Below are 21,130 nucleotides of genomic sequence, written 5' to 3'. Positions count from 1 at the left end.
TGCAGCCGCATTCTGGACCAGCTGAAGCTTCCGGATACTCTTCAAGGGTAGCCCTATGTAGAGCGCATTGTAATAGTCTATGTGGGAGATGACCAGGGCATGGGTGACTGTCTGGAGGGCATCTTCATCCAGGAAAGGGCTTAACTGGCACACAACATGAAGTTGTGCAAAGGCTCTCCTGGCCACAACTACCACCTGCTCTTTGAGCAGGAGTTGTGAGTCCAGGACGACCCCCAAGTTACGCACCGGTTCTGAATGGGGCAATGCCACCCCATCCAGAACTAGAGATGACAACTTCCTGGATACCGAGGAGCCATCAATCCATAGCCACTCCATCTTACCAGGGTTCAGCTGAAGCCTGTGTTCCCCATCCAGATCCCCACAGCCTCCAGGGGCTGAGAGAGGGCAGCACCGCATTTTGCTTTTCAAAATAGAGATGATGATCAGGATTGGTTGGTTGGTAAATGGTTTGCTACTGGTTAACGCTAAACTTAAACCTCTCTGGAGTTGGCTATCCCTATATTGATATATGATATATCCTTAGATTGATGGAAACTTAGAGCTTCCTGGAGCTGCCTTTGGGAAACTGGGCTCCAACTGAATAATTTCTCTCCAGGGATCTTTTGGCACTATGGTTAGAGACCCCCAAAGCCAATATTAAGCAAAGAATAAGTTATACGAACCATAAATTGGATGTGTCATTGGTTCCAAGTAACTTGGACAGAAGCAACTGTTCCATGGACCCAGTAGATTATACTGGCAAGGCTTACCAATGGCAGTTCTATTTGGAAAATGTATGAAAAAGCCATCCTATAAGAATTGGCTCTTGTGGCCCTATGGAGATTGAGTCTCAAAAGAACATGTCCTTTTGGACTATGCATTCTATGAGAATACAGGGTATTCTTTCTTTGCCCTTATCTTATGGTCTTTTCAGCATTACCAGGATCTGTGAAACCTAGTTTTTCCCTCACCAGTCCAGATACAGAGATATACATACAGGTAGCCAATTTCTGTTTACTCTGTAGAAAAGAAAAAGCTACTACTACCACTTGAATAACAAAAAGCAGATTCCTTTTTAATGGTCTATCTGGGGTAAATTCAGTTTGAGATTTAGACCTGGAATTATTTTATGCTAATTAATACCAACTATCTACATGTATGATCTAATCATTGAACAAATACTGAAAATTGACATTGGGAGTAACTATTATTCCAGTACTTACTTTTTATCTCTCTCTATAATTAAATATTTATTTATTTAGCATATTTATACTATCACATATAGTATAAATGTATGAGCTACATATATGAGCTCCTAGTCTTAGGAAAGGAGAGATTAGTGAATCAATGAAGGCAGGAAGCATACACATACAAACCAAATCAAGAAAGACACAGAGAAAGGATAATTGGTGTGGATGGGCTCAAGATCAAAGAACATAGTAGTATCAGAGACATAGTGCTGACCTTGCCAATGCTAGCCAAGTTTAAAATTTTCAAATCAATTATAAAAATGATTTGAACTTTACATTTTTGGACCTAAATTGTAGTGTTGTTAAGTCATTATAGAGAATTAATGCTCAAGGTCCTGCAAGGTAGACTTCAGCAATTCATGGAGCGAGAATTGCCAGATGTACAAGCTGGGTTTAGAAAAGGCAGAGGAACTAGGGACCAAATTGCCAATATCCGCTGGATAATGGAAAAAGCCAGGGAGTTTCAGAAAAACATCTATTTCTGTTTTATTGACTACTATAAAGCCTTTGACTGTGTGGACCATAACAAATTGTGGCAACTTCTTAGCGGTATGGGGATACCAAGTCATCTTGTCTGCCTCCTGAAGAATCTGTATAACGACCAAGTAGCAACAGTAAGAACAGACCACGGAACAACGGACTGGTTTAAGATTGGGAAAGGAGTACGGCAGGGCTGTATACTCTCACCCTACCTATTCAACCTGTACGCAGAACACATCATGCAACATGCTGGGCTTGAGGAATCCAAGGCTGGAACTAAAATCGCTGGAAGAAACATTAACGATCTCAGATATGCAGATGATACCACTTTGATGGCTGAAAGCGAAGAGGAACTGAGGAGCCTTATGATGAAGGTGAAAGAAGAAAGTGCAAAAGCTGGCTTGCAACTAAACCTCAAAAAAACCAAGTTTATGGCAACCAGCTTGATTGATAACTGGCAAATAGAGGGAGAAAATGTAGAAGCAGTGAAAGACTTTGTATTTCTAGGTGCAAAGATTACTGCAGATGCTGACTGCAGTCAGGAAATCAGAAGATGCTTAATCCTTGGGAGAAGAGCAATGACAAATCTCGATAAAATAGTTAAGAGCAGAGACATCACACTGACAACAAAGGCCCGCATAGTTAAAGCAATGGTGTTCCCTGTAGTAACATATGGCTGCGAGAGCTGGACCATAAGGAAGGCTGAGAGAAGGAAGATAGATGCTTCTGAACTGTGGTGTTGGAGGAAAATTCTGAGAGTGCCTTGGACTGCAAGAAGATCAAACCAGTCCATCCTCCAGGAAATAAAGCCAGACTGCTCACTTGAGGGAATGATATTCAAGGCAAAACTGAAATACTTTGGCCACATAATGAGAAGACAGGACACCCTGGAGAAGATGCTGATGCTAGGAAGAGTGGAGGGCAAAAGGAAGAGGGGCCGACCAAGGGCAAGGTGGATGGGTGATATTCTAGAGGTGACGGACTTGTCCCTGGGGGAGCTGGGGGTGTTGACGACTGACAGGAAGCTCTGGCGTGGGCTGGTCCATGAAGTCACGAAGAGTCGGAAGCGACTGAATGAATAAACAACAACAACAACAAAGATGGGGAGTCCCTTTTCCTTTCGGACTGGTGGACATATGTTTAGAATTTTGAGTACATAATGAACAGTCTCAAAAAACAGTTGCCAAAGTGGGTATGGCTAGTCGCAAAACATCATTTACCACTAAACAAATTGGTGAGCTTACTCCCAACACCATCTCTCATCTACCTTACCTTTGTCTTTGAGGGGAAAGGGGCAAGAAGCACAGTTCCAAACAAAGCACTGGGTTGTTGCCACCCATCTTTTATTTTATAAAAATGCCTCTGTGGTCTATTTGATATCCCCAAACATCCATGGAAATAAGTATTTCATTTCAGGCTGGTGCTTTTCAACATGCTAACTTCCCATTTATTTTTTTAAATAAAAGAACCTTTAAGCACCAAGGAAAATACCACTGGGTACCATCTTGAGGACCTAAGTTTCAGTATTATGAAATATAAAAAAAGCATACCCTGTGTTGAAAGAAAGATGGGTCAAGGTATTTGTCAAATCTATCTTCAAACTTCACATCTGACTTTTTCCATTTTACCTGGAGAAAAATTACATTTAAAAAGCTGATACAGTATATTAGAAATCAGCCCAGCTCCAATTCCAGGCAACACTAAGAGAAAGGTGGCATGCGTCGAACAAGAAAAACGCTGGAAACCCAAAGAGCATTAACCGCTACATTTTTTCTAGTAAGTCACTGGTACTTTCAAGTTTTAATGAATGGCATCAATATACAAGTAAATTTGTTCTTTGTTTTTAAATGTTGTTAACAATTGTCAACCGCCCAAAGTCACTGGGAGTTGGGTGGCGTATAAATGTAATTTATAATAATAATTATTATTAAATTTATGCAAGTATAAAGTTCTACAATAGGTCCTTGTTCAGTGACTGTTCAAACTTCCGAAAGCATTGAACAAGTGGTAGTTACCATCACTCAATGTTCCAGCTGTTGCAGCACCCCTGAAGTCATGTGATCATAATGCAGGGACTCAGCAACTGGCCTGATTCTCCAACCATTGCAGGGTCCCACGGTCACATGATCAAGTTTTTTGACCTTCCCTGCCAGCTTTCCACAAGCAAAGTCAATGGGGAAACCGGGAGGAAGTCGGAAGTTGCTATCATGTGAGGACCTCACTTAACCACCCACACAGTCCTCACCTAGTGACAGTAACCAGGGACTGCTGTCACTAAGCAACATGGCCACATGATGTTGAGCTTTATGTCTACATCACTTAGCAATGGAACTTCCAGTCCCAATTACTGTCGTTAAGCGAGGACTACCTCTGTCATTGGACCCAAGATTATGAACTTGACAATTACGAAATGACAATTCCAAGTGGCATCTTAAATAGAAAAAGCTTCTTTTCTACCATGTATACTGAAGCAGTTTCACTTTACAATTTTTTATCAGCTGCTGTTGAATATACAGGAGAAAGGGTCACCCAAAAAAGGAATGACAACCGTGTAAGTAGGAATGGTATGAGAGTTATACCACTATCAACAAGACTATTATAAACAGAACTTAAGCAGCTTTAAGAAGAAACAGCATTTAATGGAATTCTTTTTTCTAGCTAACCCATGGAAGAACAGTGTTCTTTCAGGTTCTGGATTTAGACATTTAAATGAATAATGAAGACAATGGGTAGTTATGTGAGATGAAGGCACAGCAGACAGAATTAACAGTAAATATGTACAATCTTTTTTATAAGATTTCTCTATCTGGAGATGAGAGAGTTCACTTCAGATTATCCTTTCTGTTGGGATTTGGATAACCCTGTGAGCTCAGGCTGGGGTGAATAAACATACAACAAACTATGATATATGCTGTGGTTTAAGGCCTACCATTATGATATATGGTCCATACTTGGACAAAACATGGTTCTGCCAACATGCTATTTCTATAGCTTAGCTGCTATGTAATTGTGAACACCATTATTTATAAATACAGATTACTTACAGAGTAAGACATCTGGATTTTAGTGTTGGGTACCAATTTAACTTTCCCTTCACTTGTCAGATTGACATCCACAATTCTATTTCCATTATAACCTATTTCAAGCTTTTTATATGTCCAAAGATAAAAATCTTCACCATTTTCATCTGCTTCACCAACAATACCTGCAGAGGGAAAAAATGAGGAAAAGAAATTAATTTTCCTGCACTAACTCTATCATTGGTTAGCAGCAGGCTTGACAACAGCCTTGCTACCTGAGGAGAGTGAATACTTATTTAAGAAAATCATATAGATTCCTGATGTTGAAGGAAGACCTCACATTTCAAAAACATAAACTTTGTCCCATAATATTCCAAATTCTGCATTCTTTGGAGGGAGATGGGCAGTAATAGAAATTTGAAAAATAAATAAGAAATTTTAATTTTGCAATTTACAGTCCAAGTTACAGTGTAGTTTCCTTAAACTGGTCAAGTGGAGCAACAAAGAACTCTCTAAAGTACCAAACTACTTCTCTAGGCAGTTCAAATTCAATTCAGCCTCCTAAGCATGGGCTTCTGACATTTACTACCCAGGCTCCTCTTAACTGGTCAATTAAAATATAAGTAAATTTAGATATAAATGAAAACCTGGAAGTGTAAGAGCCATCCTTTTTCCATCCAGATATTAGAACATACAAGAATTAAAGGATTCTTTAAAAGGTTCATAGTTACATCAGTAATATATAGCTGTAAATCAGACTTCCTCTAAATTAAGAAAATCTACAATTCATATACCAGCTGACTACACAAATCTACAGCTGTTAAAGCAAACAATAGCTGCTGCACACTTAAATGTCTTCAGCTCGTGACTGCTTTTGTGCCCACCTGGCACCCATTGAGTCTTGTGGTTGTCCCTGACTCATTCCTATTATCAACCCCACTCCCACCTTTTTGACAGATGGAATAACTTTAGTTCAAACTGAAGCTCAGAAGAACACCAGCTTTGTTCTCTGTATAGCGGGGGGGAGGGGGGAGACAGGACTTCACTGACTGATTACAAGCTGTACAGCTAACAAAATCAACAATAATAACTGGAATTCCAGTTGGTAGAAGGCAAAAGGGTGAGAAGTAAAGTAAAGGGACTTGGAAAGGCTACCTGGAAGGAAACAGGAGGGAAAAAAATTCATAAAAAGAGAACAGGAAGCAGAAAAAACAAAACCAGTGGAAAAAGCCATAGAAAGAGATATCCCAGAGAAATGGCATCTACATACACCAGGCATTTTGTGAGCCGTCACATCTCTCCACAGGGATTTGTTATTGTGTGCAAATTACTTTTTCAACAGCTCTAATTCACCAGCTGAACTACAAGAACTGGAAATATCTGGTTTTAATGTCCTCTCTACATGTTTTTACTAAAGGAAAAAAAAATGGCAAATTAATTATTTATGTATCAATACTGAAAATTAAGATCCTAAGGATGGTAGTTGACTTCTAGATTCAGGGTCCTGAACTTCTCCTATTCCAGAATAAAGTAAGGACAGGTAACTAGAACAGAACAATCAGTCCTAACTTGTGGTAGTGAGGAACCACTTTGCCAGTTTGCCTTCTAACAATTTGGGATTTGTGATAATAATTTGGGTCTTGTGATTAGACATACATTATGGCAGCCATTCTTCAAACTGTCTGTCTATCTGTCTCTAATTGTAGAGCCATTTTCTTTGAGCATCCATGACATGCTTTCAAGCTGTAAAAAAAATGTACTGGCTTAAGGTTGGGCCAATACATATTTTACATTTCTGCCCTAATATACCCTATACATATGTATATATAGGGATACAGTTCACACACTCTGCTATATCATAAGATGTTTTGTTTGGTTTAGCGCTTTCATGTGAACTCAGCCAAATATGGTTTATTAAACAAGCCATCACTAAACTGGCTTGGAATGAACATAGCTGTTTTCAACAGAATGGTTTGTAGTTCTGTACACTGCAGGCACGCCGTTCTTACCCCATATTGGCAAGTCATCAATGTACATCTGATACCAATAGTGATTTTTGATAGCATAAACAAATGCATCTCTTGTTTGTTTATCCAAATCTATTTCACAGTAAGTGGTCTGCATCACATCATCTGTAGAAAGTAAAACAATGTGTTAATAGTGCATTCACAGATCATTACATCAGTATCATCAGAAATATTTTAGTAAAGAATCAATGCAAATAGACCAATGTAAGATCTTGCTGACTCTTATGCTGCATTAGTGCCAAATATTTATTGCTGATCCTCATTCAGTATAAAACTAACCTAATTTGAAAGGGCCAACAGAAGTGTAAATTCTATTTATGTGGAGGTGATTATATATCTAAGATTTTAAAACAAAAACAATCTGCCAGATCCTATATGATTCAGCAGTGTGAGCCTATATCAAGTTAAATCCAATAGAAAACATCCTATCCATTTTTAAGAGCCTTATTTCAAACATCTTTGTTGCATCTCTAACCAATCTGTACAACTTGCATCTGGGATGGTCTCCCTTCCAAAGAGGGTCTGTATTTGTTGACTTAATTTCTCAAACTAAATTTTATAGGGACTTTTTAGCTGCTCTAATTTTTATCGAAGACCCAGCTCCAGGATATATGTCAGCATCATTTTTCCGAGATAATTTTTCTAGCCCTGGTGCTGGACTGGACTAAAGCTGAAACAAAAAATAGTACACAGATCTCCAAAAAGACCAGATCCTTTTTTCTGACAGGGATTACTATTTGGCCTGACATGCTTAAGCCACCACAGGGCTTTCTCTCTATTTCACATTAATGTTCTATCCTTGGTGGTACTAGAGGAACAAAGAACACTATCACCATTTCTGAGTGAATATGCCCAAGTGAAATTCAACAAACGTCTCTAGTTCACAGTCCTTTACACTGCTCTTTCTATAAGCTCCTGCACTCTGACTTTATAACTCCACTTGACACTAATAGATCTGATAGAACTGTAGAGGATGATATCCACCTTCAATTGTCAGCCAGCTTCTTGAGATTATGAAAGGCACTATTTTTTTGCCATTGCCACTTAATTGCATCAAAACTTATTAGGACAACCAGAGTCTATGCTACTATTTACTAATGTATGATATTCTTTTTCCTGCCTCTGAATGTTTTTAATCTACCTTTTTATTATTTCTAATGCAAGGGAATGTTGAAATTATGAAAAGGAGGTCAGAACTCTGTCCATTTGTCTGATAATCAGTCCAATAACTCTCTAAAAACTGGACACAACAGGACAAAATTTGGTGTAGGGTAAGAAGCCAGCAATTGCTTTCCCTAATTTGTTCACAGTATGTATAATATGATCTTTAATCAAAATAAATTACTAGTGTTACTATAAGACTGAGTCTGTCCACAAATCCCAACCAAATCAATTCATGAACAACAAATAATTATTCAGCCTATCTGCAGAGAAAAAACATAAAGCATAGAAACCTATTATGAGACGATGGCTTAGATATAGAAGTAGGCTTACATACCTGGAAACTAAGCCATGCAGAAGTCTTCAGTTTCAGTTTAGCAGAATATATGAATTTACAACCCATTGTGGGTTGTAAACTCTATTTTATTCTTTATTATCATTATCTATAACCTGACCCAATCCTGACATACTCTGAGTGTCAAAAAACAAAACAAAACAAAACAATAAAATAAAATAGTACCATAAAAAACATCAGTAAAGACTATTAAGTGCCCTTGAATTAAATCAATCCAATCTAAATGGATAAATGCATGCTGTAGCAAAACTGCTTCCACTTGTTTACAAAATGCCAGCAGAGTCCTGGCTATACATACCTCTGGGGGTGATACTCCATAAAGCAGGGCCACCATTGAGAATATTTGTTGCCTGGTCCATACTCCATGCACCTTGCACAGAGGGGGAACCTACCATGGGCCCTCTCTTGATAACTGGACTGAACAAGGAAGTTCAATTCTGGCAAGGCATTGTCTGATACAATCCAGTACTGTGCTATAAAGGGCTTTAAGGTGGTAACAGGACTCTGAACTGGACCTAGAGGTTTACTGGCAACCAATATAGCAACTTCAAGAGAGGTAATACTCTGGCTTTATGGGGCTGTCAGGAGTCTAACCACCTGTAGTTTCTGCATCATCTTCAGTGGCAGAGCTGGTCCTCTGTAAGGGTGACTGACCCTTTAGATTGGTGTGCCCCACATGTCAAATAGATCCAGAGAATTTCCGAAGGGCATTTGGGGATTGTCCCAAAAAGTCTGCAGGAAGTTCTGTCTCACACCTGGTCAAACTGTGGAATAAAATGGCAGCCAGAGTGCTGGACCAAATGGCTCTATGGCACTAGTAAGAACTCACTCAAGCCTATGCAGTGGCAATAGTTGGTTTCAAATACATAGCTCAAACTTAGAAAATTAAAGAGAGCATGAGTGCCAGGAAGGTTTGACCTGCAAGACATACAGCCAGAAAACAAGATCAATGTAAGAAACATATTTAGCAGGCTTAATTTATACAAAAGAATATATGAGGAGCTATGGGAAGAGGTATAAGATATTACGAAAATGGAAGCAAAAAACACATCCACAAGATTTCAGAGAGGAAAAAAATCCAAGTAGCTTTCAGAAGTAGCTCCAAGATAGCAAAAATAGACCAAGGATAAATACCTTGAGCAACAAGAAAAATGTACAATGCATGAACACAGATTTCAGTGTCAGACAAGAAAGAAAGCATATACCTCAATCAAATATGCTAAGAAATGGAGGAATATAACAAGAGAAATAAAAAGAGATCTTATTAAGAAGGAAATATTATGATAAAAGAGATCTGATAGAGGCAAATGAGGTCAAAAGAAAACATTAAAAGAATGTTGACAATGAAACAGTTTGCAAAAGGGAATACAGAATAACAACATTTATAGAGAAAAATATCAGGAATAAACTCACTATAAAGTGAGATCTCATAGGCAATACACCAGTTGTCAAATTAGAAAGTATCAGATTCAGATGAAATACTACTGAACTATTTAAAAGCTGCAGAAGAGGCTTTTAGTCCTAACAGCCTGATGTTGACAAATATGAATTAAGACTGTACAGCCTATAGAATGGAAAAGTTCTGAGTATATATATCAAGAGAAATGACCAAACTACTGCAAATGTTCAAATTTCAAAAAAGACAGAGGGATGTAAAATATAAAATGGATAATAAAGTGACCAAACAAATAAAAAGTTTACCTTTGCTTCACTGACTACAATACAGCCTTTGTGTATATAATGCCATACTGTGGAATATACTGAAAATAATGAGTGTGCCAGAACAACTGATTCTAATGAATCTTTATAAAGAATGAGAAACTAAAGAACTGGATCTGGAGAAACAAAATACAGTAGTTCAAAATAGGGAAAGGATTGAGGCAAGGATGCATATTGTCCACATACCTGTTTAGCTTACGCAGTGATTATATTACAAGATTTGTAGGTGCAATGGTATGTGGAATGACTTTGGGAGACAGGGCAACAAGATGCAACCAAGGGAACAGTCAGATAAAAGGTAGCTTAGTCTGCAGCAGGCATGTGGGCAGGGCAAGAGCAAGGGTGGGAAGAGAAGTACTTTCAACTTGCAAGATTCTGTTAATGTAAACTTACAATAGAGTAGAAATAGCTCATCTGGTCATATTTCCTATCTGGTCTATCTCATAAAGCTAACAGTAGGTTTGCAAGCTTCAGCAAAGGATCGTTACCTTGTTGTGGTGCTGGAGCTTGAGCACCTCAATGATGCCATGAGCTAAACCGTGAAGGGCCACCCAAGACGGGAAGGTCATGACAGAGAGGTCAGACTAAACGCGATCCCTGGGGAAGGTAATGGCAACCCACCCCAGTATTCTTGCCGTGAAAACTAAATGGATCAGTACAACCAGACATATGTTGGTATACCATCGGAAGATGAGACCCCCAGGTCGGAAGATGGTCAAAAATGCTACTGGGGAGGAACAGAGGATGAGTTCAACTAGCCCCAGACATGATGACGCAGCTAGCTCAAAGCCAAAAGGACGGCTAGCGGCTGATGGTGCTGGTGGTGAACGGCGAATCCGATGTTCTAAGGATCAACACACCATTGGAACCTGGAATGTAAGATCCATGAGCCAGGGCAAACTGGATGTGGTTATTGGTGAGATGTCAAGATTAAAGATAGACATTTTGGGCGTCAGTGAACTGAAATGGACTGGAATGGGCCACTTCACATCAAATGACCACCAGATCTACTACTGTGGACAAGAGGACCACAGAAGAAATGGAGTAGCCTTCATAATTAATAGTCAAGTGGCCAAAGCAGTGCTTGGATACAATCCAAAAAACAATAGAATGATCTCAATTCGAATTCAGGGCAAGCCATCTAACATCACAGTGATCCAAATATACGCCCCAACCACAGATGCTGAAGAAGCTGAAGTAGAGCAATTCTATGAGGATCTGCAGCACCTACTGGACAACATGCCTAAAAGAGATGTTATTTTCATCACAGGAGACTGGAATGCTAAGGTGGGCAGTCAAATGACATCTGGAATTACAGGTAAGCATGGCCTGGGAGAACAAAACGAAGCAGGACATAGGCTGATAGAATTTTGCCAAGACAACTCACTCTGCATAACAAACACTCTCTTCCAACAACCTAAGAGACGGCTTTATAGATGGACTTCATCAGATGGACAACACCGAAATCAGATTGACTACATCCTTTGCAGCCAAAGGTGGCGGACATCTGTACAGTCGGTAAAAACAAGACCTGGAGCTGACTGTAGTTCAGATCACAAACTTCTCCTCGCACAATTTAGGATCAGACTAAAGAGATTAGGGAAGACCCACAGATCAGCTAGATATGAGCTCACTAATATTCCTAAGGAATATTCAGTGGAGGTGAAGAATAGATTTAAGGTACTGGACTTAGTAGATAGGGTCCCGGAAGAACTATGGACAGAAGTGCGCAACATTGTTCAGGAGGTGGCAACAAAATACATCCCAAAGAGAGAGAGAAAACCAAGAAGGCAAAGTGGCTGTCTGCTGAGACACTAGAAGTAGCCCAAGAAAGAAGGAAAGCAAACGGCAACAGTGATAGGGGGAGATATGCCCAATTAAATGCAAAATTCCAGAGGGTAGCCAGAAGAGACAAGGAATTATTTTTGAACAAGCAATGCGCGGAAGTGGAAGAAGACAATAGAATAGGAAGGACAAGAGACCTCTTCCAGAAAATTAGAAACATTGGAGGTAAATTCCAGGCAAAAATGGGTATGATCAAACACAAAGATGGCAAGGATCTAACAGAAGAAGAAGAGATCAAGAAAAGGTGGCAAGAATATACAGAAGACCTGTATAGGAAGGATAACAACATTGGGGATAGCTTTGACGGTGTGGTCAGTGAGCTAGAGCCAGACATCCTGAAGAGTGAGGTTGAATGGGCCTTAAGAAGCATTGCTCATAACAAGGCATCAGGAGACGACGGCATCCCAGCTGAACTGTTCAAAATCTTGCAAGATGATGCTGTCAAGGTAATGCATGCTATATGCCAGTAAATTTGGAAAACACAAGAATGGCCATCAGATTGGAAAAAATCAACTTATATCCCATACCAAAAAAGGGAAACACTAAAGAATGTTCAAACTATTGAACAGTGGCACTCATTTCACATGCCAGTAAGGTAATGCTCAAGATCCTGCAAGGTAGACTTCAGCAATTCATGGAGCGAGAATTGCCAGATGTACAAGCTGGGTTTAGAAAAGGCAGAGGAACTAGGGACCAAATTGCCAATATCCGCTGGATAATGGAAAAAGCCAGGGAGTTTCAGAAAAACATCTATTTCTGTTTCATTGACTACTCTAAAGCCTTTGACAGTGTGGACCATAACAAATTGTGGCAAGTTCTTAGTGGTATGGGGATACCAAGTCATCTTGTATGCCTCCTGAAGAATCTGTATAACGACCAAGTAGCAACAGTAAGAACAGACCACGGAACAACGGACTGGTTTAAGATTGGGAAAGGAGTATGGCAGGACTGTATACTCTCACCCTACCTATTCAACTTGTATGCAGAACACATCATGCGACATGCTGGGCTTAAGGAATCCAAGGCTGGAGTTCAAATCACTGGAAGAAACATTAACAATCTCAGATATGCAGATGATACCACTTTGATGGCTGAAAGCGAAGAGGAACTGAGGAGCCTCATGATGAAGGTGAAAGAAGAAAGTGCAAAAGCTGGCTTGTAGCGAAACGTCAAAAAAACCCAAGATTATGGCAACCAGCTTGATTGATAACTGGCAAATAGAGGGAGAAAATGTAGAAGCAGTGAAAGACTTTGTATTTCTAGGTGCAAAGATTACTGCAGATGCTGACTGCAGTCAGGAAATCAAAAGACGCTTAATCCTTGGGAGAAGAGCAATGACAGATTTTGATAAAATAGTTAAGAAGAGACATCACACTGATAACAAAGGTCCGCATAGTTAAAGCAATGGTGTTCCCCGTAGTAACATATGGCTGTGAGAGCTGGACCATAAGGAAGGCTGAGAGAAGGAAGATCGATGCTTCTGAACTGTGGTGTTGGAGGAAAATTCTGAGAGTGCCTTGGACTGCCAGAAGATCAAACCAGTCCATCCTCCAGGAAATAAAGCCAGACTGCTTACTTGAGGAAAAGATATTAAAGGCAAAACTGAAATACTTTGGCCACATAATGAGAAGACAGGACACCCTGGAGAAGATGATGATGCTAGGGAGAGTGGAAGGCAAAAGGAAGAGGGGCCGACCAAGGGCAAGGTGGATGGATGATATTCTAGAGGTGACGGACTTGTCCCTGGGAGAGCTGGGGGTGTTGACGACCGACAGGAAGCTCTGGCGTGGGCTGGTCCATGAAGTCATGAAGAGTCGGAAGCGACTAAACGAATAAGCAGGTTTGCAAGAAATGATAGCTAGAATAAAAAGACTAACAATTTGAGATATGCAGTGACGCTACTTTCTCAGATGACAGTAGAGACAATTAGAAAACTTCATTGAAGGTGGTCTTCGCTTAATGACCTCTTGTTCAGCAACCATTCAAACTTACAACAGTGCTGAACACATGGTACTTAGGAGTAGTCCTCAAAGTTCTGGCTGTCATAGCATCCCTTTGGTCATGCGATTGTGATCTGGGTTCTCGGCACCCAGCTCACAATTATGTCGTAGTGTCCTGTGGTCATGTGATCACCATTTGCGACCTTCACTGCTAGCTTCTCACAAGCAAAGTCAATGGGGAAGTCACAAATGGTGACCACAGGACGCCACACTTAACGACATTGCAGGATTCACTTAACAACAGCAATTGGAAGTGCCGGAACTGCCATTCCTAAGTGGTGTAGTCATGTGATGTCATGCTATATGACCACATTGCTTAGTGGCAGACACTCTGGTCCCAGTTGCTGTCGTTAACCAAGGACTACCTGTAGGATACTAAAAATGGAAGCTGAAAAATCAATGTTACTTGATTCTCCAACTTTGAGAAGTTAAAAGTAATCTCAGCCTATATGCTTAGTGACTTTACAGTTGACTATTGTAGAAAATTTTGTTTTCTTGAATTTGTGAACAAAGATGAATGGCATGTTGGATAAGTAAATACTACTACTAATAATAATAATGTATTAAATGTGTATGCTGCCCGACTCCCAGCGACTCTGGGCTGGAGGAAATTAATCCTCAGAAGAAGGAAGTGACAAGCAGCATTACAAAGTGACAGGATTATAAAGGCAATAAATGACATCTAAGATCAGAATAATTGAAGCAATGATGTTTCCAGGGGTGATGCATGGTTGATATAAGGCAATGATCAGCTAGCAAAACCTCAGGTGCCTTTGGGCATGTAATACGAAGGGATGATGAACTACAAAAAATAATTATACTTGACAAGGTTGAGGGAAGCAAAAAATAAAGATATCCTGGATTGATAGGCTCAAAGAAATTACTGGAAAATCTTTTTAACAGCTATATATTATTACTAAACACATTTCAATTTGATGAACATCCCCTAGAATCATACCTGATAGTACTAATGAGTAGAACATAGGCAATTCTATCAAGTACTGAACATGGATTAGCTATGATTCATTGCATTTACTGTATGTTCTTCTCCAGGGCTAATACTATTCACTATTTTAAAATAAGTTCTTTGGTAGACAATAAAGCACTACTTCCTTCATCCCATCAGAACACACACACTGTGCTGGGGCAGAAAAATAAGAAATGTTCTGGCACTTTAAGAAAAAAATGTGATATGAGACTTCAAAGAGAAGAAATGCATTAGATATCAGTGGAATTCATCTGTCTGTCTGTCTACACACATACATACATACGCATAGTGTATCATGCTTATATAAAGGTCACTGGGAGAAGTCATCTACTGGTTTGTAGACAGGTACCATCAATATGGATACTCAACTGTATATCTCAACCCCTGGCCAACCAAGTGATGCTGTCATGGTCTTCTCCCAATTTGTCTTCAGAGGCTGTTGGGATCTGGAGGAAGGGGAACAGACTGAAGCTGAACTCTAACAAAACCAAGTGGCCTTTGGTCTTGAATGGAGCCACACTCCCCCATTCTGGAGTGGTGTATAATCTAAGGGTCTTCCTGGACTCTCAACATCTGCTTGAGTAGGAGATGGCAGCTGTGGCCAGGAAGGCCTTTCCATAGATTCAACTTCTGTAATAATTGTGCCCATTCCTGGACCTTTTTACAGTCACTCATGCCTTGGTCACCTCACGGGTAGAATACTTTACAGAGCTGCCCTTGAAGCCCACTCAGAAGCTATAACTGGTCCAGAAGAGGGCAGCAGAAGTAGTGATGGGCAAGCCTTGCTAAGGCCATGTAATACCTCTACTTTATGAGCTGCATTGGTTACCAGTAACCTTCCAGGTACAATTCAAGGTGCTGATTACCTATAAAGCCCTACATGGCATAGGATCTACCTATCTAAGGTTACTATCTGTCTCCCATAGCATCTGCTTGTCCGCTCACTTTAGATCCAATCCAATCCAATCCATTTAGGTACTGCCCAACTTCAAACTGACTCTGGGTGGTATACAACGAAACCAAAATAGAAATACAATATAATAAAAGTATAAAAGGAAAAGAATAAGAAAAGGGATAAAAACAAGAACTAATGAGTCTGGCTAACAACACCCACACACCCAAACAAACCAACAGGGGTCACACCACTCTAACCCAAGGCTTGGAAGAGACCCATGGCAATGGGCTGTTGTTAAGGTCCTCCATTATCAGATCATGCCACAACTGCACAACTGCCCCAAGACAAAAATCTGATTGGCAGCCACTGAAACGCATCAGGCCATCAATGACATGAGAGAGGTCCATGATTGCCATGGAGGCCACAAATTCCTGAGCCACCCCAGACTCAATACCACCAGGTGTAAATTGAAATCTTCAACTACCAATAGCCTCAGAGACTCTATTGCCAGCCCAGCAACAGAATCCAGCAGGTCAGAAGGGAAGCCACTGGGCAGCATGGAGGGCAGTACACCAGTAACAATCCCAACTTTTCCCTAGAGCTCAGCTTCAACCAGAGTGTCTCACAACTGGTTATTTATGGAGGAGAGCCTTTGAGACCCTTCAAAGACTCACGGATGACAACAGCTACACTGCCCCCACCCTAGGATGTCATGTTCTCATTCCAATGTCTGGTTAACATTGTAACGTTTCACATGTCTTTTTCTGTTCCGTGTTCCTTCGCCCGGGGTTTTTCCATTCCTTCGCCCTCCGTTGTTTGGAGGGCTTGGAATGCATGTTTGGGTTTGCGCTCCTGTTCAAGGTTACTTTCCCAGGCGCGTCTAACGGCTTCTAGCACCTGGGAGGGGGAGCGTCCTGACGGGCGATGGGGCGGGATCTGCTTACAAGCAAAGCTTTTAAGTTTGTATTTGGCGCGCTTTTGCTCATTCTCAGCTTTCTCTGTATTTGCATACTATTCCTTTAATAAATCAGTTATCTTTAAGCCCGAGCTTGTGAGACTGAGTATTTGGGTTTAGGCAATCGTTACATAGGATCTCAGTTGGTGCAAAACCTGAAACACAGGTGGGCATAATTCCAACAGACATAAACCCCCCACACCAGGCCCACTCAGATCTCAGTTTGGCAAGCCTGGTCAGCACCCTCATACAAGGTAAGTTCATGAATGAGGGCAGTCTTGTTACAAACTGACCTGGTGTTCAACAGCAGCATCTGGAGCCAAGGGCCCCGAAGATTCGATGACCAGGTATTGAGCCTGGAAGCTGAAGGCTGGACAGTGGGACTGGCTTCAAACAGCAGACCCAGTGTCCCTGAGTGTGGCCTGCCCACAGATTCCCACTGCACATTCCTCTGCCTGTCATCACTGTGATGTTCCTGCCTGCCCTCTCAGCTCCTCCCACCCTTCACTCCCATTGATCAAGTAATGTAATTTAGTGGAAATGCCGAAGAAGAGGGGCTCCTCGGTTGCCGTACCTGCTTCTGAAACAGCATCACCCCCCCTCCAGAATTTGAACGCCCACCCCCACCCCTTTCAAGTGAGCTCCAAAATCTTTGCTTTCCCCAGGCTTTGGGTTAAGGTGTTGGACCTTAACCCATTCCCTTTTCAGCTGGGAATGATGTAGGGAGTGTTTTGTTTGTTCTCTTGGGGCAACTGTTGCTCTTTTTATGTAACATTTTTTCTTTCTGTTTTCTTTTTTGCACAACTTATTGTCCTTCTTAATGCCCCCAAAATTTCTCAGTGTGCTTGCTGTTTCATTTTCTAGAAAGCCGCAGAACAGACAAGGATATCAGCTTGCCTAGAGGTAAAAACAATGGGCACCTTGGGAGGAAGTAACCAAATCATCTTGGTTTTCCTGGTACTACAGAAAGAGTAGCTTGCTTGCTTATTTATTTATTTATCTACTTGCATGCCCCCTTCAATCACAAAGTGCCTCTAGACAGCTTATACAGTAGGATTAAACATGAGGTAAAATAATTTAAAATAATGGAACACAATAAAAAAAGAATACATAATACTCAGCAGGGAGGATAATTAACATTAACACATTCTCTGCCAACTATCATCAGGAAGCAGACCAAACTCAGGGCCTGTTGAAAGAGCCAGAAGCCCAACTGGAGCAGGGCTATATGGACCTCCTGAGCACACTAACCCACAGGGCAGGTTCTACCAAAAAAGCACAACTCTTAGGTCCCACAAGATGACAGTGCTTTACAACTGGACCTGGAGCACACTAACTCATTGAGATCCTACTGTCAAACAGAAATAATGGGAAGAAGATGGGCCTGAAGGGTGTTATCGGTAACTAACACCACCTTGAATCTCACCCAGAAACACACCAGCAACCAATGCAACTTACAGAGCAGTGGAGTCACATGGGCAAAGCAGGAAGCACCCATAACTAGTCACAAGATTGCAGTTTGAACCAGTTGTAGCTTCCAAGTGGATGTAACCAGTGTGTGTCAATGGCTCTATATCAAGCTAGAGGGAAGTGTCAAGTGGCATACTTCTGCGCTCCATTGTAGGTCCTGTACTGTTCAGCATATTTATAAATTAATTTGCATGTGGGGTTAGAAAAAATTATCAAAATTGCAAAGACAGGGGGAGAGAACAAACAATATCAGGATTCAGGATGATCCTGAGAAGCCTGAACAATGGGCAGAAGCCAACAAGATGAATTTCACCAAGGACAAATGCAATGTCTGTATAAAAAGAATCAAGGCATGCATGGAGGAATCATACAATGCAGCAGTAGATGCAGAATGGATCCCTTAGTGTATTGGTAGATTACAGGCCAAATATCACCCAACACTGTGATGGAGATGTAAACAGGCAAAAGGAATCCTATGCATATAGCAGCAGAAATACAATGTCAAGGTCAAGAGAAGTCATTGTTCCTCTATTCTGTGTTGCTCAGACCACACCTAGAATGGCTGTCCAAGTATTTAATGGTCTGTCATTTAGAAAATAGGGTAGACTTGTTTGTTGTTGTTACAGATTACAAGTAACAATGGGTTTAAATTACAAGGAAGTGGGTACAGAAGGGGTTCCCATGCTGGATCCAAAGCACTCTTGCCCTATTTTGGTTCTGAATACTGCGTATCATTACTGCTAATAGTTAAAGTTGTGTGCATGCATGTATAAGAGAGGAATGGCTCTAACCACTAGGAATATGCAACATTTCAAGCTTCAAATGGCAATTTTGAGTGTTCTATGCTTGGAATAAAACATCCTACATTCTGAATTGTTTCTCAAACATGGAAGCTACACTGTTTCCTGGGATTTGCTGGCAGACTTTCAAATGCAAAAGTGGCACCAGACAATGTATGTACACTACAAATACTGTTATGTTATTCAGCCTTCAGATTATAAATCAACACAATCACCTATCCAATCATAGCTACTACCACTGAGATTTCTAACTTGATTCCTTTTACATAATGTTGTTTTAAATGTTATTTAAACTGAATTTTTGTAATTTTTCATATAAATATTTGTTAAAACTCTTTTAAAGCAAACTTACTCAAATGCTGTATTAGTCAACAATATTAATAAGATTAAAATGATTCTTGAGAAGAAAACCTAATGACACCAACCTGGGGCACTAACACTTGTACTACAACTGCAGCAACATTTCATACTAAGGTCCCAACATCCTTCTCTTCTTCTACTGGGAAATACTGTATTCCAGGTGACACACATTTATTTATTTATATTTCATATTTCATCACCACCAATCTCACTAACAGCAACTCTGGGCATTTACAATAAAATTAAAATACCTACAGATTAAAATACAATAAAAGCAAAATTCTTCATAAAAAATATAAATATGCATACAACATGCATACAACCCCTTTTGAAGTATGTGTTAGATTCATTCATTCTCCATTTCTGTGCCACCAAATGAATACAGACTCATGGCAGTTTACAAAACAATCAAGAGAAACATAATGTTAAAAATGCCTATGTTAAATATAAATAAAACAACCAATAATTAATCATAGTTACAATATAAAATATAACAATAGTGATAAGAATTAGGCAAATCATAACAAAACCAAATAAAAGACTGCAGTTGACATACCAGCTAAAAGATGAGCAAAAGCCCACATAGCCATAGTTTCACCTGCCCATTTAGCAGTAGCTATGAGCCTAGGATGACTCCAAAGTCATAGATATGCTCCCTTAGGGATGCTGTCACCTCACTGAGAGTAAGTAAAAAGAATCTCAAAGGATAAACAATAGCTATGGTATGCTTGGGTTCAGTTTCAGTCTTCCATCTCATCCAGGCTCCTGAAGCTTCTAGACATTCAGACTACATTATCACTATGGTCCAAGGTTGTGATGTATAGCTGGCTATCATCAGCATACTGATGATACAACATCCTGAACCAATGGACAATCTCTACTGGGGCTTCATGTAGATGTTAAACAACCGGGGGGAGGGGGAGAGGAGTGGCCCTTGGGGCATCTCATGAGGGATCACAGAGTTGACCATCTCTCCCAATCAAAACTGACTAGAATTACCTGCTAAGGAAGGAACAGAACCACTCTAAGATAGTGACTCCCACTCCCAACCCCTTCAGTGGTCCAGAAGGATACCATGATTGATATCAAAAACTGCTGAGAAGTCTAATAGGACCATTCATTAATGGATTGGAGCATTGGACATAAAATCAGATACAGTACTAGGTTCCTAGGGAAAACAAATCAAGTAAGTCAAGTACTGACTTCTCAATAATTAAAAAGGCCATTACTGAATAGCAGTAGGAGTAAGAATATAAAACGCTAATGCAGAGGTTTCCCATGTGCCTACACTGTGATGGGCTAAAATATTATTTGTTTGGTTGAGCATATAGAATAAGTGTAGCTAAATGCAATTTATTCAATAAACTATAATTAAACCAATTGGCAGTGTGATGCTGCAAGCGTACTTTACATTACATTTATTAAAGAAAAAAATAAAAAATTCTGCCAATTCCTCTGGTGAGCAGGGAATATATTTTTGAATGTATCTGAGTCTTCTGCAGAAGTGCCATATATTCCTTTTTTCAAATTACATTCTTCCTCCTACATAAGTTTCTAAACAAATTTAATTACAGTTTGCACTAACTACATTTGGTTCAATCCTGGCTTCAAATGTTAATAGCAAATTTTAGTCAGAAGTGACCAACCTAAAGGTTAACATGTTTTTGCTATTATGAAGTAAATGAGGAAGAATTCAAACACAATTGAATACTGTACAGCCTGTTCCTGAACCCATTATTATTATAAGTACAGGTAGTCCTTGACTTATGACAATTGGGACTGGAACTTCCACTGCTGAGAGAGAC

The 21,130-nt window shown here is 40.2% G+C and overlaps 1 protein-coding gene across 2 annotated transcripts in view; it reads right to left on the bottom strand.

The window, feature by feature from the left end:
* TM9SF3 (transmembrane 9 superfamily member 3) overlaps positions 1-21,130 on the bottom strand; it is a 74,966-nt gene that overhangs the window by 43,564 nt on the left and 10,272 nt on the right. For both annotated transcript variants that reach the window (XM_063307620.1, XM_063307621.1), the window contains exons 3-5: positions 6,760-6,882; positions 4,775-4,935; positions 3,281-3,358 (exon numbers count right to left, since the gene is read on the bottom strand). In XM_063307620.1, the coding sequence (XP_063163690.1) occupies positions 3,281-3,358; positions 4,775-4,935; positions 6,760-6,882 (362 nt within the window). The remainder of the gene's footprint in view (positions 1-3,280; positions 3,359-4,774; positions 4,936-6,759; positions 6,883-21,130) is intronic.

Source organism: Candoia aspera, chromosome 6, assembly GCF_035149785.1.
Source record: "Candoia aspera isolate rCanAsp1 chromosome 6, rCanAsp1.hap2, whole genome shotgun sequence".
In the NCBI taxonomy this organism is placed as follows: Eukaryota; Metazoa; Chordata; class Lepidosauria; order Squamata; family Boidae; genus Candoia; species Candoia aspera.
The sequence above is the reverse complement of the archived record's forward strand: the minus strand, read 5'-3'. Positions and strand labels throughout refer to the sequence as shown.